Raw genomic sequence first — 18,209 nt, 5'->3', positions numbered from 1 at the left:
TAATGCAGCTACCATATAAGGAAGTAGAGGAAAGATTGTACTTTCTTCTCTTCAGAAGTTTACTAAGAGTTGTTCATGGTTGCAAAAACTCATGGCAGCAACTCTGCTTATAGTATTTGGTCATTTATACAGGTTGAGTATCTGAAAAGCTTGGGACCAAAAGTTTTGGATTTTTTTATTTTTTCAGATTTTTGAATATTCGCATTATATTTACCAGATGAGCATCCCTAATTTAAAATCCAAAATGCTCTAATAAGCATTTCCTGTGCCCATCATGTCAGTGCTCAAAAAGTTTCAGATTTTGGAGAATTTTGGATTTTTGGATTAGTGATGCTCAACCTGTATCATCTGTATTTGTAGCTATTGAATCTATGATGATTGTATGTGTACTTGTACACATACTTATTTGATGTATTTCAAAATGTCAATATGCAGTTAATTACAAATGATTCTTTAAAAGTAGAGGCAAGCTTGACATTATATTTTGTTATGGTCATGACCTACCAACTTACTTATTTTAAAACAAATTTCTTGCAATTTGCCTTCTCTTTCTTCTTTGAAAGTCAAGGCACATGCCTATCTCAAGTGTTCTGAAGATTGTTTTTATGTTTTCTCTAATTTTATTCACAAATTTTCCTTTCTTTAGGCAATGTGAAATGAGCTGGAGAAAGAGACATGAACTCAGAATTCACAACTAGATGCTCTCTAGTTTCTTACCTTATCTCTGCTTTCTTTCCATTACAAGGATAGATCTCTGTATTCTTGCCTTGAATATAGCTTTAAATATCACTTTGAGTGTGTTTTGACACTTTTATAAGCTTTTCTTGGCTTGTGAAAGCTTCTGGATTTATCCTTATGTTATTCTTAAAGATTTATTGTATTCTTTAGTTGGTTCTATCACCTTCCAACTTTGTATGTGTACTTCTATTTAACGCTGTTTAAACCTTTATTATGCAAATAATGCATAATTATTGTAGAAAATTAGCAAATATAAAGAAGCAAAAAAAAAAATAACATCACTGCTAAAGTCACCATAGTTAACATTTTGGTTTTTCACTGAGCAAAATATGTGTAGGTAAATATGTGTTTAATCAAAGGAACTGTCTTATTAGTATATTGTAAATGTAGCCTTTTAAAGAACTGATCTTCTGGGTGTGGTGGCTCATGCCTGTAACCCCAGCACTTTGGGAGGCAGAGGTGGGCAGATCACTTGAGGCCAGGAGTTCAAGACCAGCCTGGCCGAGATGGTGAAACCCCCTCTCTACTAAAAATACAAAAATTAGCTGGGCATGGTGGTGCATGCCTGTAGTCCCAGCGACCTGGGAAGCTGAAGCACAAGAATCACTTGAACCTGGGAGGCACAGGCTTCAGTGAGCCAAGATTGTGCCACTGCACTCCAGCCTGGGTGACAGAGCAAGACTGTCTCAAAAAAAAAAAAAAAAAAAAAAAAGATCCATACAGTCTCGTTGTTACAAGCCTATCAGAACTCTTCTCTTTTAGGAGTTCCATGTCATGAGTTTATCACCTTTCATCTAAGCGTTTCCCAAACCCATTTTTCTGAAGACTTAGAACAGTGAGTTTTTTTAATATCCTATGGTCCATCTTGAAGATGCTATTTTGGAGTATGGAAAGAAAATATTAGGTATTTTACTTATATGTACTTTAAGTAAAATACAAAATAAATTTTACTGATATTTAATATATAAATTGGCATTGTCACCTATGCTTGGGCCCAATGTCAGTTACATATCACAGGACATTAAGGGATCCTGAAAAAACGAGTGGGAGTTATACAGGGTAGAGGGAATGACAAGCACCCTTCCTCAATAATATATTATTGGTTATGTTTGCCCAATTAAGTGGATTTATAGATTCTATTATCAGGTTTTAACTAAATCCTCAAAACATGGACAAAACTTTGAAAAAGATTCTGCCATGAAAACCAAATCAAGGATAACACCAATATCAAATGATGAACCACAAGAAAAAGACATAGCTGATGCCATTTACTCCAAGAAATGGCATATTATTTCATCATTCAGATTACATTCAGTGTAGAAACAATGACAGTCTAATTGGACCTGAGACAAGAAGACTATTTGAAATATAGATTCCTATATACTGTTCTTAAAAATGAACCTCACCCTAGCAATGCCTTGAGATAATAGCAAATGATGGTGTGAAAACATCATAATTAGCAAGATATTTGAAAATATTGTTTTTCATCTTTTAAATAAATGTTTAACTTTGCTCTAGTATCATCTAACATTCAAGTTTCCCTAACAACGCTATCGAAATAGCCTTTTATTATTTCCAATCTTCATATATTGTTTTTTTCTTTACAGTTTTTTATTGCTAACAGACATAGTTATTTGCTACCGATCTCCCTGGTCTCTCCCTCTTAAGATGTAAGCTCCATAAAATCAGGAACATTGTTCCTAGTGCTATCTCCAGCAGGCACAAAATGTCTGCTGTGGAGGAGGTACCAAATAAAAGTTTTTAAATGAAAAATCTTTATCTCATTCTTTAATTTATATTTTGGGTATGTTTTACAGACGTACATAATATGGTAGTATAGTTGCAAAGGTATATAATTTATTAATGTATACTATTTGGAAGTCATGCAGACTTTTTTTTAATTGATAGGAAAATAATCAAAACTTGTTTAACCTTCTTTGAAAAAAAAAAAAAAAAAAAAGTCGGTTTAGACTATGTATCCAAACATGCCTAACATTCTTGTTCTTGGCAAGGCCAGCCAATAAATGGCCCAGTAACTTTTTCCTGTCCCTTTTATTTCAATTCTTATTTATTTGTTCAAAATTAGGTTCAGAGCAGGTTTTTCTCATCATTTTAAATATCGAAGAAATTTTTTTCTTAGGAATTAGGTCAGAAACTTTTAAACTTTTATTTATTTATTTTTACTTTTAACAGAGAAAGAGGTCAACATCACTATATTTTTCTGTACCAATTTTGTGATCTATATTAGGAAACCATCCATTTATTCTGTATGACTAGAGAGTCAAAACATTCCTGCCATTGTATCACTTCTGCTTTAACCTTGTTTTATTCTAACCAAAAAATACTGTTTTATCCAAAATGGATTTTTATATAGAGACCTGGAGTTAAATGGACCTAGAACCAAGTCTTAGCCTTTCCCATACCTTGTAACTTTGAACAGTTTTTATTTAACCTTTCTCAGCCCCAGTTTCCTCGGTGGTATGCTGGTATAATAACTATACCTATCTGATATGGTAGTTGTGAGAATTAAAGAAGATAATGCATGTAAAATATTCAGTGTGTCTATACCATAGTTAGTGCTCAAGTAATTGTAACTAATGTGTATGTGTGTGTTCCTGAATTTATAAATGTATTCCAGATGTTCATTTGTAAATGAAATGATTTGGGATAAACTTGCATTACACATAGAGTAGATTTTGTAATCTATCCAAGGGAACTGGAACCTATATAGTACATAGCATATCTAAGTAGAGTTGAATTAAAACGCTGAAACCTGACTCCCAAATATAGTTAGAAATGCATTCAGAATTTTACTTAGGGGCTCCTCCTGCATTGTACTCTTAGCAGGGACATTGGAGTTTCTAACAGCAAGGTACAGCAGAGGCAAAGAAGGAAATAAGAATATGATGTTTTAGTGTGATCTATGGCAAAAGAGGTTAAAACATGAGTTCTTAACCTGACACCTGGAGATTCAGGGAATTCAAGAATTCTGTGACATCTATGTAAAACTATTTTATGTATGTGAGATTTTATATTTTTTCTGGCCTAACCCATTAAGAATTGCCTGCTCTACTACTTTAACAGTTTTCCTATTACATTTCTAGGGATTTGTTTGTAAATTTTCATTGAGATATTGACATTTCTTTTTATGTAAATGGTTTTATTCATGCAAATACAATTTTTCTCGAAGGAACACATTTTTCAGCCAACTCTAGCAAACTTCTTTAGTCATAAATCTAACACTGTCATCATGGTCTCATGTTAGTTTCCAGATGTCTTTATCATTAAAACCTTCTGTTTATGTTCTGTACACTAGTCAAAGTTACAAACCTTTCTTCTACTTTTTTTTTTTTTTAGATAGGGTCCTGCTTCATCGCCCAGGCTGGACTGCAGGGCACAATCATGACTCAACTGCAGCCTGGAGTTTTGGTGTTCAAGAACTCCCACCTCAGCCTCCTCAGTAGCAGGGAACACAGGCCATGCCACCATGGCAGCTAAGTTTGTTTGGGATTTGTTTTTTTTAGAGACAGGGTCTCACTGTGTTACCCAGGCTGGTCTCAAACTTCTGGCCTCAAGCAGTTCTCTCTCTTCAGCCTTCCAAGTCATTGGGGTTACAGGCATGAGCCACCATGCCTGGCTTGTACTACTATTATATATGATACTCATTTTTATATACTCAGCAATATAATCATAATTACAGAATTATAACTAATAACTCCTAGCCTGAAACCCATAATATCTCATACCAGTCAGCTGAATTAGCCATTTCCAAAGTGGCCATTAATAGTTAAAAAGCGATGTGTAAAATAGGCTTCAAAAGAACTAGATTATTAGTTTTTTCCTTTAAACAGCTGATTTCAATTTTTTTTTTTTTAGGACAGGGTCTCACTCTGTCCGCCAGGCTGGAGTGTGGTGGCACAATCACAGCTCAGTGCAGCCTTGGCCTCCCAGGGTCAAGCGATTCCCACCCCGGATTTAAGCAATTCTCATTCCTCAGCCTCCTGAGTAGCTGAGACTACAGACGTGCACCACCACACCCAGCTAATTTTTTGTATTTTAGTAGAGATAGATTTCAGCATGTTGCCCAGGCTGGTCTCAAATTAAGCTCAGGCAATCTACCTGGCTCAGCCTCCCAAAGTGCTATGATTATAGGTGTGAGCCACCACGCCTGGCTGAAATTGTTTAATTTCCATATAATTTGTGGTTTTGAGATATCTTCTTGATATTGACTTCTATTTTTATTCTGTTGTGGTCTGAGAGTATGGTTGGTATAATTGCAATTTTGTGTATTTATGGAGACTTGCTTTATGACTTAGCATGTGGTCAATCTTGGAGTATGTTCCATGTATAGAAGAGAAGAATGTAATTCTCTGGTTGATGGGTGGAGTATTCTGTAGATGTCTGTTAGGTTTGAATGGTCAAGTGTGGAATTTTATTTCTTTGTTCATTTTCTGCCTTGATGGTCTGATGCTGTTGGTGGGGTGTTGAAGTCCCCCACTCTTATTGTGTGACTGGCTAAGTCTTTTTGTAAGTGTAGAAGTACTTGTTTTATAAATCTGAGTGGTCCAAATGTTGGGTGTGTATATATTTAGGATAGTTAAATCTTCTTGTTGAATTGAACCTTTTTCATTATGTAATGCACATCTTTGTCCTTTTATTTTTGCTGGTTTAAACACTGTTATATCTCATATAAGAATAACGATCCCTGCTCTTTTTTGTTTTTTATTTGCATGATCCTTTTCCAACTCTTTACTTTGAGCCTGTGGGTGTCGTTACATGTGAGATTGGTCTCCTGAAGACAGCAGACAGATGCATCTTGTTTTTTATCCAGCTTGTCCCTCTGTACCTTTTAAATGGGCTGTTTAGATGTTTACAGTGAAGGTTAATATTTGATGTGTGAGATTTTGATCATATTGTGAATTTGTTAGCTGGTTTCTTTGTATTTTATATTGTGTGGTTGCTTTCTAGGGTCTCTTAGCTATGTTCTTAATAGTGTTTTCGGGGTAGCGGATATTTTTCTTTCATTTCCATATGTAGAACTCCCTTAAGGATCTCTTGTCAACTGGTCTGGTGGTAACCAAATTCTCTTAGCACTTGCTTGCCTGGATAAGATTTTATCTATTCTTCATGTATAAAATTTAGTTTGATGTGATATGATATTCTTGGTTTGAATTTTTCTTTAAGAATGCTGAAAATAGAACCCCAATCTCTCCTGGCTTACAATGTTTCTGCTGAGAAGGCTACTGTTAGCTTGACGGGTTTCTCTTTGTACATGATCTGACCTTTTCCTTTAGCTCTCCTTAAGATTTTTTCTTTAGTGTTGACCTTGGACATTCTGGTGACTATATCCTTGATGATGTTCATTTTGTCCAGTATCTTACAGGTGTTCTCTGGATTTCTTGTATCTGGACAAAGATTAGGGAAATTTTCTTGAATTATTTCGTCAAGTATGTTTTTTGGATTGTTTGCTTTTTCTTTTTCTCTCTCAGGAATGCCAGTATCTTGTAGGTTTGGCTGCTTTATATAATCTTATATTTCTCAAAGACTTTGTTCATTTATTAAAATTCTTTTTTTCTGTATTTTGTCTAACTGGGTTAGTTAAAAGACTAGTCTTCAAGCTCTGCATTTCTTTCTTCTGCTTGGTCCAGTCAATTGATAATTTTTAATTGTATTTTGAAATTTCTTAAGTAAGCTTTTCAATTCCATAAGATCTGATTGATTTCTTTTGAAGATATTTACCTCTTCTTTCATTTACCAGATTACTTTAGAAGTTTGTGTCTATTTTCAACCGTCTTTTGGATCTTGTTGAGCTTCCTTGCAATTCATGCTTTGAATTCTTAGTCATTTCTGAGTTTCCATTTTGGCTAGGAACCATTGCTTGACAGCTAGTGTGATCCTTTGGTGGTGTTATTACATTCACAATTTTTGTGGTGCCCGATTTCTTGCCCTGTTCCTTCTCATCTGGGGACACTAGTGCTTCCAATTTTTGTAGTCATTTTAATGCAGGTAGGATTTTTGCTTCTTCTATGGGCTATGGGATCCCACCTACAGGTCAGTAGATGGCATGTACAGCTAAGTCAGCTGAGGCAAACACAGCTACATATATACTTAACCCTTATTTACTGGGAGAAAGGATGGGCCAGACTGATGATTCAGGTGAGCAGATGGTCAGAATGCCTGGAAATCTGCCTGGTTGTGGAGCAGAGACAGCCCCACTTTACCATAGTGTCTGCCCAGGAAAGATGGGGCAGCTCAGACTGCTGATCATGGCAAGTAGGTGCTCTGCCTACCTAAGTGTGAAGCTGAGAAAGCCCCCTCCACACAGATCTCTGCAAAGGAAGGGTGGGGTGACTCAGGCTGCCAATGCAGGTGAGCAAGTTCTTTGAATACCTGGAGATCTGCCTGTGTATGGAGCAGAGAGGGTCCCACTGCACCACAATCTCTGCACAGAAAGGGTAGAGTGGCTCAGGCTGCTCATCTAAGTGAGTGGGTGCTCCAGATGCCTGGAGATCTCTTCAGTTTCTTTCATCAGTTTTTTAAAACTTTTTGGCATACAGATCTTTCACCTCTTTGTTTAAATTTATTCCTAATGTTTTGTTTATGCTATTGTGAATGATATAGTTTTATTACTTTTTCAGGTAGTTCATTGTTAGTATATAGAAACGTGATTGATTTTTCTGTGTTGATTTTATACCCTGAAACTTTACTAAATTATTAGTCTAATAGTTTGTTGGCATATTTAGAGTTTTCTGTATTTAAGATCATGTCATCTGCAAACAGAGACAGTTTAACTTCTTTTTAATTTGGATACTTTTCTTTTTTCTTTCTTTCTTTTTTTTTTTTTTTTTTTGCCTAATCACTCTGGCTAGAACTTAAGGTACTACATTGAATAAAAGTGCAAAAGTGGATCCCTTTGTCTTATTCCTGATCTCAGAGGAAAGTTTTCAGCTTTTCTCCACTGAGTATGATGTTATCTGTGAGCTTATCATATATGACCTTTACTATGTTACAGTACATTGCTTCTATACCTAATTTGTTGAAAGTTTTTATTAGGTAAAGATAAATTCTGTCAAATGCTTCTTCAGCATTTTTTGAGATGCTCATATGGTTTTTGTCCTTCATTCTGTTAATGTGGTATATCACATTTACCAATTTGTGCATGTTGAGCCATCCTTGCATCCCAAGGATAAATCCCACTTGATCGTGGTGAATGATCCTTTTATCACTATATTGAATTCAATTTGGTAGTATTTTGTTGAGGATTTCTGCATGTTTGTTCATTGGAATATTGGCCTGCAATTTTCTTTTCTTGTAGTATTTTGGTTGGCTTTGGTACCGGGGTAATGTTGGCCTTGTAAAAGGAATTTAGCAGAATTCAGCTGTGAAATCATCAGATCCTGGGCTTTTCTTTATTGTTAAGTTTGTGATTACTGATTCAGTCATTGTTGGTCTGTTCAAATATTTATTCATGATTCAGACTTGGTAGATTATGTTTCTATAAATTTATCAGTTTCCTCTATATTATTTAATTTCTTGGTATATAATTGTTCATAGTAATCTCTTATGATACTTTGTATTACTGTAGTATGAGTGGTAAAGTCTCTTCTTTCACTTATAATTTCACTTATATGAGTCTCCTCTCTTTTTTTCTTAAGTCTAGCTAGAGGTTTGTCAATTTTGTTTGTCTTCTTCTAATAAAATACCAACCAGCACTGGATCTGAAAAAAATAAACTCTTAATTTGATTGATATTTCTCTATTACTTTTTATAGTCTCTGTTTCATTTATTTCTGCCATTGAAACCAGCTCAATTGGCCCATGGAACTGATGTTTATTGTTTATCATTAATAAACCAAGAAATTTACCTTTTCAGTCTTAAAACTTGAGAAACTCGTATTTGTCATATCTGAGTTCCTTTATCAGGAAACCAACCTTTGGGCCTCCCAGGTAGTATCAAGGAACTGAAACTTACCAGATCACCACATCTGGACATTGAGACACTGACCCCTCACCTGTCATGATTGCCTGATTGATTACCTGTTGACCAAGTGATTCTTCTTATTCCTCCCTAATTCTTGCTTTCCCACACATAGTTGCATTTATTTTCTGCTATATAAACTCCTAATTTTAGTGTGTGAAAAAGGTGGATTTGAGATTGATCTGTTCTCCTCAGACACAGCACCCAAAAAAGCCTTCTTCCCTGGTAATACGCATCACCTCTGTGATTGACTTTCTGTGCAATGAGCAGCAGGACCTAGACTAAACCCTTGGCATTTTGGTAACACTAATTTTTATTATTTCCCTCCTTCTTCTAACTTTGGACTTAGTTGTTCTTTTTCTAGCTCCTTGTGGTATAATATTAGGTTATTTGAGATCTTTCTTCTTTATACACATGCATTTATTGCTATAAACTTCTCTCTTAACTGCTTTTGATGCATCTATAAGTGTTGGTAAGTTGTCTTTCCATTTTATCCCAAGATTTAATTTTCCTCTTTATTTCTTCTTTGACCCATTAGTTGTTAAGAAAGAGCATGTTGTTTAATTTCCACATATTTGTGAACTTTTAAATTATCTTCCTGTTTAAAATTGTTAGAGCAGTTTCATTTTTTAATAAAGCATCTATTATAATAATTTTAGAACTTCTCTGTGATTTGTTTCTCCAGAAATCCAGGCCTAGAGTAGAGTTTTGGAGTCAGACAGAAAGCCTAATTTTAAGTCTTGGTTGGCTAGTAATCCTCAGACAGTTTTTCTTTTTTCTTTTCTTTTTTTTTTTTTTTTTTTTTTTTTTTTTTTAAAGACAGGTTCTCATTCTGTCACCCATGCTGGAATGTGGTTGTGTGATCATAGCTCACTGCGGCCTCTACATCCTCAGCTCAAGAAATCCTCCTACTTCAGCCTCCTGAGTAGTTGGAACTACAGACATGTGCCACTGCACATGGCTAATTTTTTTTTTAATTTTTTGTAGAGATGCGGTCTCACAGTGTTGCCCAGGCTTGTCTTGAATTCTTGAACTGAAGCAGTCCTCCCATTTTGACCTCCCAAAGTGCTGGAATTACAGGCCTGAGCTACTGTACCTAGCCTAGTTTTTAAACTCTTTAAAGTTTTACTTTGTACATACTTAAAATGGGTGCTGTTAGAGAACCTACATAATAAGCATAATTGATTAAATGATATACATGTATATTCTTTGCCAGCAACTGGTTCGTATAGTGAATGCTCAGTAAGTAGTAGTTGTTACCATCACGTTGAATACCCGAGTAAAGATAGAGTCAGCTGTGAGTACTGAGATTATTTCTTTGCCATTAAATATGCTTCTGAATTGTCTTTGTGCAGTCACTTTATATTTAGCCTTGGATTCACCAAGATTCTTTATTTTTTTCCCACAGGGTTAATGTTACTTATTTAACAAATAAATATCTTTCCCTCTATGTATGTATCTAATCTAACTTTGTTCAATTCTGAGCACTAGCCCAGTTAACTGAGATTATTTTCTTTTGAATCTTTATTTTTAAAAGACTGATTCTGGGTATTCTCCAAACTGATGCTAGAGGTATCCTGTTCAGAACAGCAAGGCCAAAGCATTTTACGATTTGTAATCTAGTGAAAACAACCAAGGCTATTGAAGAGCTAGCCTGCCATGCTCTAGGGCAGCTCTATATCATAAGGATAGTCCTGAATTTTTAAGGGGTACACAATGAATTATATTCCCCAAGGTTGGTCAATCCGTGGAGAATTCAGGTAGGGAGATTACAGGCCTCAAAGATTTCTTCCAGTCTCTTCCTCAGTTCTCTAGAAACTGCCTAGAATTGAAGTGGATCCCTTTTCTGGGTAAGTTTTAACACCCGTTCAAAAATGGTTCCAGATCTCAAAGATAAGGGCACTTTAGATTCTTTTATCCTGTTCTCATTCTCATAAGTATATGTACAAATCAGTAAGTGGATTTATTCTGTCATACTCATTTGTGTGACAGCCTTACCACCATAGGTGTTGTACATCAGGATTTGGGAGTGAACCTAAGGGTTACTAGCCTCTGACAAATACTACTGAGCTTTGTTTTTCTGCTAATGAAGAGCCCTATATTCAACTGATATCACTTTCCGTTAGTTTTTAGGTATTCAAAGCTCTTTATTTGAAATTTTTTTAAAAAATGGAATGGGGTGCAATAGAGTTAACACTACCTTTTATTTTCAATGGAGACACACATTTTAGAAAACTTTTTCTCATGAGAAAGAGTATGTTTTAGATAGTTCATATCACTAAATTTGTTAAAACTATGGCAATTGTTCAATAATAATACAAAGTAGGTTTATGTATTTGTATGTTTCCTTCTATAGGTTTCTTCAGTTTTTGGCGTGGCAATTTGGCAAATGTTATTCGGTATTTTCCAACACAAGCTCTAAACTTTGCATTTAAGGACAAATACAAGCAGCTATTCATGTCTGGAGTTAATAAAGAAAACAGGTAATTATATTTTACTTTTACTTGCAATATAGAAATTTTCCATCCAATATAAATTTCCTATCCAATGTAAATATATTTCACTTTCTCTACAATTTTCTTTAAAATGGTTAGATTTGTCTTAACTGTGATGTTTTATTTGGGGGGAAGGTGCTCAAGTAGTGGGAAAAAAATAGTAAGTGTGTATTGTTACAAAAATCGTAAGGGATCTTTTGTCTCAAGGCAGTATTTTTTGAATAAATATTACACTTAATGTAATTTCATCTTATCACTGTTTTGCACTGGGGAAACACAACATTTTGTCTGCTTATTTTAAGCACAGAAAGAAATCAACAAGTACGTAGTTCCTATTACTGAGGTAATTTATATCCTGAAGAAGTAAATTATTTCTTCTTTGAGAATAAAGATATATTTAGGTGAGATTAAAGTGTATAGGAAGTCCAAATTGAGCAAAACTGGAAAATGATAAATTTAAACTAGAGAATTATTTTTATTGCAAGGATAATTTTTGGTTTTCAAAGTAATTACTCCCTTGGTTACAAAATCTCAATTTCCAACTTTCCTACTCATATAAACTACATGTCATTTATTCTGATTTCTATTTGTTTGGCTGTATCCAATATACTATAGTACCTACATTACTCCCAAGATCTTCCCCTCACTCTTACAAAATCTCCCTTCCCCCTCATCTTTTGTCTTTTTCTCCCTATCACTCCTCACCTGCCACTCCTGCCTCAGCCAACCAAGCTATCTTAGAAGGTTTTTTAAAAGCAAGTCTTTGTGGAACATTTCTTTGTTGCTGCTTCATTAAATTTCCTTTTATGCTCTGTATTCCCTTTTTTCACAGTTTTATTAAGTTGTTGATTGAATGCTTTGCGCTTTGGCCAGGGTAGTGGGGTGGGGTGAGGGGACGCAGGTAGAAAGGTAACCAAGAAAATTCCCTAGACTTAGAATTGGAAGGTTTAAGATTTGGATCTTATGTAGCTACATGAGGTTTTTTTACTTTTATTTTAGGTTTGGGGGTACATGTCAAGGTTTGCTTTATAGGTAAACTCGTGTCACAGGGGTTTTTTGTACAGATAATTTCATCACTCAAGTATTAAGCCTAGCGCCCAATAGTTATTTTTCCTGCATCTCTCCATCCTCCCACCCCCCACCCTAAAGTAGATCCCAATGTCTGTTTTTTCCTTCTTTGTAGTCATAAGTTCTCATCATTTAGCTCCCACTTATAAGTGAGAACATGTAGTATTTGGTTTTCTGTTCCTGCGTTAGTTTGCTAAGGATAATAGCCTCCAGCTCTGTTCACGTTCCCACAAAAGATATGATTTTTTTTTTATGGCTGCATAGTATTGCATGTTATATATGTACCACATTTTCTTTATCCAATCTGCCATTTATGGGCACTTAAGTTGATTCCAGATTTTTGCTATTGTGAGTAGTGCTACAATGAACATTCGCATACATGTGTCTTTATAGTAGAATGATTTATGTTACTCTGGGTATATACCCAGTAATGATACTTCTGTTTTTAGCTCTTTGAGGAATCGCTATACTGCTTTCCACAATGGTCCAACTAATTTACACTCCCAGCAACAGTATATAAGTGTTCCCTTTTCTCTACAAGCTCGCCAGCATCTATTATTTTTTGACTTTTTAATAGTAGCCATTCTGACCATGAGACAGTATCACATTGTGGTTTTGATTTGCATTTTTCTGATGATCAGTGATACTGAGCCTTTTCATATGGTTGTTGGCCATGTGTATGTCTTTTTTTAAAAGTGTCTGTTCACGTCCTTTGCGCACTTTTTAGTGGGGTTGTTTTTCTGTTGCAAATTTTTTTAAGTTCCTTGTAGATGCTAGATAGTAGACCATTGTCAGTTTGCAAATATTTTCTCCCATTCTGTAGGTTGTCTGTTTACTCTGTTAATAGTTTCTTTTACTGTGCAGAAGCTCTTAAGTTTAGGTCCTATTTGTCAATTTTTGCTTTTGTTGCAGTTGCTTTTGGTGTCTTTTTCATGAAATCTTTGCCCGTTCCTATGTCAAGAATGATATTGCCTGGGTTGTCTTCCATAGTTTTTTTAGTTTTGGGTTTTACATTTAAGTCTTTAATCCATCTTGAGTTGATTTTTATATATAGTGTAAGGAAGGAGTCCAACTTTAATCTTCTGTATATGGCTAGCCCACCACTATTTATTGAATAAGGAGTCCTTTCCTCATTACTTGTTTTTGTCAGCTTTGTCAAAGATTAAATTACTGTAGGTATGCAGTTTTATTTCTGGGCTCTCTGTTCTGTTCCATTGGCCTATGTGCCTGTTTTTGTCTTAGTGCCATGCTGTTTTGGTTACTTTAGCCCAGTTCTATAGTTTGAAGTTGGGTAAAATGATACCTCTAGCTTCATTCTTTTTGCTTAGGATTGCCTTGGCCATTTGTGCTCTTTTTTGGTTACATATGAATTTTTAAACGTTTTTTTCTAGTTCTGTGAAGAGTGACATTGGTAATTTGATAGGAATAGCATTGAATCTATAAATTGCTTGGTGTGGTGGTACGTCCCTGTAATGCTAGCTACTAGAGAGGCTGAGGCAGGAGAATCGCTTGAACCCGGGCGGTGGATGTTGCAGTGAGCCGAGATCGTGCCATTGCACTCCAGTCTGGTGACAGAGCGAGACCCCATCTCAAAAAAAAAAAAAAAAAAAAAAACGAAAAATAGAACTCCCACAGTATTCAGCAGTCCCACTACTGGGTTATATATCCAAAGGAGTTGAAATCAGCATGATGAAGAGAGATCTGCTCAGTCTGCAGTCTTGTTTATTGCAGCATTATTCACGATAGCTAGAATATGGAAGCAACTAAGTGTCCATGAGCAGATGAATAGATAAAGAAAATGTATGTATTCAGTGGAATATTATTCAGCCTTATAGAAGACAGAAATTCTGTCATTTGTGACGTGGAATAACCAAGTAAGTGAAGCAAGCCAGGTGCAGAAAGACAAATACTGCTATTGACTTTTGTACATCCCACTTATATATGGAATTTTAAAATGTTGATCTCACAGAAGCAAAGTAGACTGGTGGTTTCTGGGGTCGATGGAGGGTCGGGAGATGAGGAATGGGGAGATGTTGCTCAAAGGGTACAAAGTTTCATTTAGACAGGAGGAATAAGTTTTAGGGCTCTGTTGTACACCATGAGACTGTAGTTAATAATAATGTATATTTGAAAATTGCTAAAAGAGTAGGTTTTAAATGTTCTCACAACAAAAATTTAAGTATGCGATATATATGTTAATTAGCTTGGCACTCAGCAATATAAATATATATCAAAATTCCACATTGTACCCCATAAATATATACAATTGTCAACTAAAAAAAATTTTAAGTCATTGATACTTTTAGCCATTGTACCTAAAAAATGTTTAAGTCATTGATACAACACAATAAGATATCACTAAATACCTACAATAATGACAACACCAAATTGGTCACAGTGCAGAGAAACCAAATCAGTCTTACATTGCTGGTGGAATGTGAAATGACATTGCCACTCTGGAAAAAAGTATGGCGATTTCTTAGAAACTAACATGCACCCACCATAGGATGCGTGTTTACACTTTTGGGTGGGAATTTATCCTGGAGAAATGAAAATTTATGTTTATACAAAAACCAGTGTACACAGTGTTCAATAGCAGCTTTTCTTGCAATAGGCAAAATCTAGAAACAACTCAGATGTCCTTCAGTAGGCAAATGGTTAAACTATGATAAATCACATCATGGGATATTAGTAACAGAAAGGAAGAAAATTTTAAAATAATAGATTCAGGGGATACATGCACGTTTGTTACATGGGTATATTGTGTAATGCTGGGGTTTGGGCATCTGTTGAACCCATCAACCAAATAGTCAACATACTACCCAACAGGTAGCTTTTCAACCCTTCCCCCCTTTCCTCCCTACTTTTAGAGTTGCCAGTGTCTATTGTTTCCACCTTTATGTCCACGTGTACCCCTTGTTTAGCTCCCACTTACAAGTGAGAACATGCAGTATTTGATTTTCTGTTTCTGCATTAATTCACTTACAATAATGTCCTTTAGCTGCATCTATGTTGCTGCCAAGGACATTATTTCATTCTTTTTTTAAAGCTGCATGGTATTCCATGGTGTATATATTACCACATTTTCTTTATCCAGTCATCCATTGATGGGCACTTAGGTTGATTCTATGACTTTGTTATTGTGATTCGTGCTAAGATAAACATACAAGTTCAGCTGTCTTTTTGATACAAGAGTTTCTCTTCCTTTGTATAGATAGCCAGTAATAGGATTGCATAGTAGTTCTATTTTTAGTTCTTTGAGATATCTCCATACTGTTTTCCATGGGGGTTGAACTAATTTACAGTCCCACCAATGATGTATAAGCATTCCCTTTTTTGCATATGACTGACATCTATTATTTTATGACCTTTTAATAGCCTTTTTGACTAGTGTGAGATGGTATCTCATTGTGCTTTTAATATGCATTTATCTGATGATTAGTGTATTAGTCCATTTTCATCCTGCTGGTAAAGACATACCTGAGACTGGGAAGAAAAAGAGATGTAATTGGATTTGCAATTCCACATGGCTATGGAGGCCTCAGAATCATGGCGGGAGGTGAAAGGCACTTTTTAACGTGATGGTGGCAAGAGAAAAATGAGGAGGAAGCAAAAGTGGAAACCCCTGATAAACCCATTAGATCTCATGAGACTTATCTACTATCATGAGAATAGCACAGGAAAGACTGACCCCCATGATTCAGTTACCTCCCCTGGGTCTTTCCCACAACATGTGGGAATTCTGGGAGATAGAATTCGAGATTTCGGTGAGGACACAGCCAAACCATATCAGTTAATGATGTTGAACATTTTTTCATATGTTTGTTGACCAGTTGTATGTCATCTTTTGAGAAATGTCTGTTCATGTCCTTTGCCCATTTTTTAATGGAGCTATTTGGTTTTTTTCTGGTTGATTTATTTAAGTTCCTTATAGATTCTGGATATTAATCCTTTGTCAGGTGAATAGTTTGTACATATTTTCTCCCATTCTGCATATTGTCTGTTTCCTCCATTGAATGTTGTGCAGAAGCTCTTTAAGTCCCATTTGTCAGTTTTTGTTTTTGTTGCATTTGCCTTTGAGGTCTAAGTCATCAGTTCTTTGCCACGGCCAATGTTTAGAATTTTCCTAGGTTTTGTCTAGGATTTTTTTAGTTTGAAGTCTTACATTTAATTTTAGTCTTTAATTCATCTTGAATTAATATTTGTATATGGTGAAGGGTAGGGACCCAGTTTCATTCTTCTGCATATAGCTAGCCATTTTTCCCAGCACCATTTGTTGAATAGGGTGTCCTTTTCTCATTGTTTATTATTGTCAACTTTGTCAAAGATCAGTTGATTGTAGGTGTGTGGCCTTGTTTCTGGGTTCTTTATTCGGTTCCATTGGTCTATGTGTCTGTTTTTGTACCGGCACCATGCTGTTTTGGGTACTATAGCCTTGTAGTATAGTTTGATGTCAGGTAATGTGATGCCTATGGATTTGTTCTTTTTGCTTGGGATTCATTTGGCAATTCAGTCTCTTTTTTTGGTTCCATGTGAATTTTAGAATGCTTTTTTCTAATTCTTTGAAAACTGATGTTGGTAATTTGATAGGAATTCTGTTGAATCTGTAATTGCTTTGGGCAGTATGGTCATTTTAATGATACTGATTCTTCCAGTACATGAGCATGAAATGTTTCTCCATTTGTTTGTGTCATGTATGATTTCTTCCATCAGTGTTTTGTAGTTCTCCTTGTAGGGATTTTTCACCTCCTTGGTGAAAAGTATTCCTATGTGTTTTGTGTGTGGGGGGGGGCTACTATAAATGGGATTGAGTTCTTGATTTGAGTCTCATCTTGAATGCTATTGGTGTGTAGAAATGCTACTGACTTTTGTACATTGATTCTGTATTCAGAAACTTTACTGAAGTCATTTATCAGGTCTAGAGGTATATTTAGGGTTTGGGTGGTATATCTAGGGTTTTCTTGGTTAAGTTACTCATGTAATTTAACTTCCCCTTTTCCTATTTGGATGCCTTTTATTTCTTTCTCTTGCCTGATTGCTCTGGCTATGACTTTCATCACTATGTTGAATAGAAATGGTGAGAGTGGACATTCTTGTCTAGGAACAAACTTTTGATAGGGCAAATATTGTATGACTCTACTTAAGTACTTAGTATAGACAAATTCATAGCGACAGAAGGCAGATTATAAATTAACAGGTGGTTAACCTCTGTTAAACTGAGAGGGGAGATGGGGAGTTAGTGTTTAATGAGTTACAGAGTTCTGTTTAGGATGATGAGAAAGTTCTGGAAGTAGTGACAAAGTTTAAACAACATTGCAGACATACTTAATGCCATTGAATTGTACACTTAAAATAGTTAAAATGGTAAATCTTGTGTATATTTTATCAGTATACAAAAAAGGAACAAACTTTTGATATGTGCGCCAACTTTGGGTTTTAAGGTAGAAAAACCCAATCTCAAAGGTTATATGCTGTCTGATTGCTTTTATATAACATTCTTGAAATGATGAAATTATAGTGATGGAAAAAAGAATACTGTTTGCCAGAAGGGAGAAAAGTGGCTGTGATTTTAAGAGTGGCATGAGGGATCCTTCTTGTGGAACTGTTGACCAATTTGAACATGTGACAAAACTGTGTATAACTGAATAAACACACAACTAAGTACATGTTAAACTGACAAAATCTGAATAGGGTAGGCCTTATCATGTCCATTTCTTATACTACAGATATGCTGGTACACTGGGGATAATTCGTTGAATGATTTATAGTCTCTTGGTATATTACTCCTTATAATACATGTGAATCCAAAATTATCTCAAAATAAAGTTTTTTAAAAAATGGTAAGAGAAGCATGTGCCTGCTATATATTGTTTCACTGAATTTTCATTTCAGTCTTTGAGGTAGTTATTTTTACCCAAAAGGTACAGATAA

At 35.4% G+C, this 18,209-nt stretch overlaps 1 protein-coding gene across 1 annotated transcript in view; it reads left to right on the top strand.

Moving 5' to 3' along the window:
* The window catches only part of SLC25A31 (solute carrier family 25 member 31), a 51,015-nt gene that overhangs the window by 18,923 nt on the left and 13,883 nt on the right, over positions 1-18,209 (top strand). The window contains exon 4 of the mRNA XM_017886737.1: positions 11,072-11,195. Within this exon, the coding sequence (XP_017742226.1) occupies positions 11,072-11,195 (124 nt within the window). The remainder of the gene's footprint in view (positions 1-11,071; positions 11,196-18,209) is intronic.

This window comes from Rhinopithecus bieti, unplaced genomic scaffold, assembly GCF_001698545.2.
Source record: "Rhinopithecus bieti isolate Rb0 unplaced genomic scaffold, ASM169854v2 scaffold_14665, whole genome shotgun sequence".
Lineage (NCBI taxonomy): Eukaryota > Metazoa > Chordata > Mammalia > Primates > Cercopithecidae > Rhinopithecus > Rhinopithecus bieti.
The sequence above is the reverse complement of the archived record's forward strand: the minus strand, read 5'-3'. Positions and strand labels throughout refer to the sequence as shown.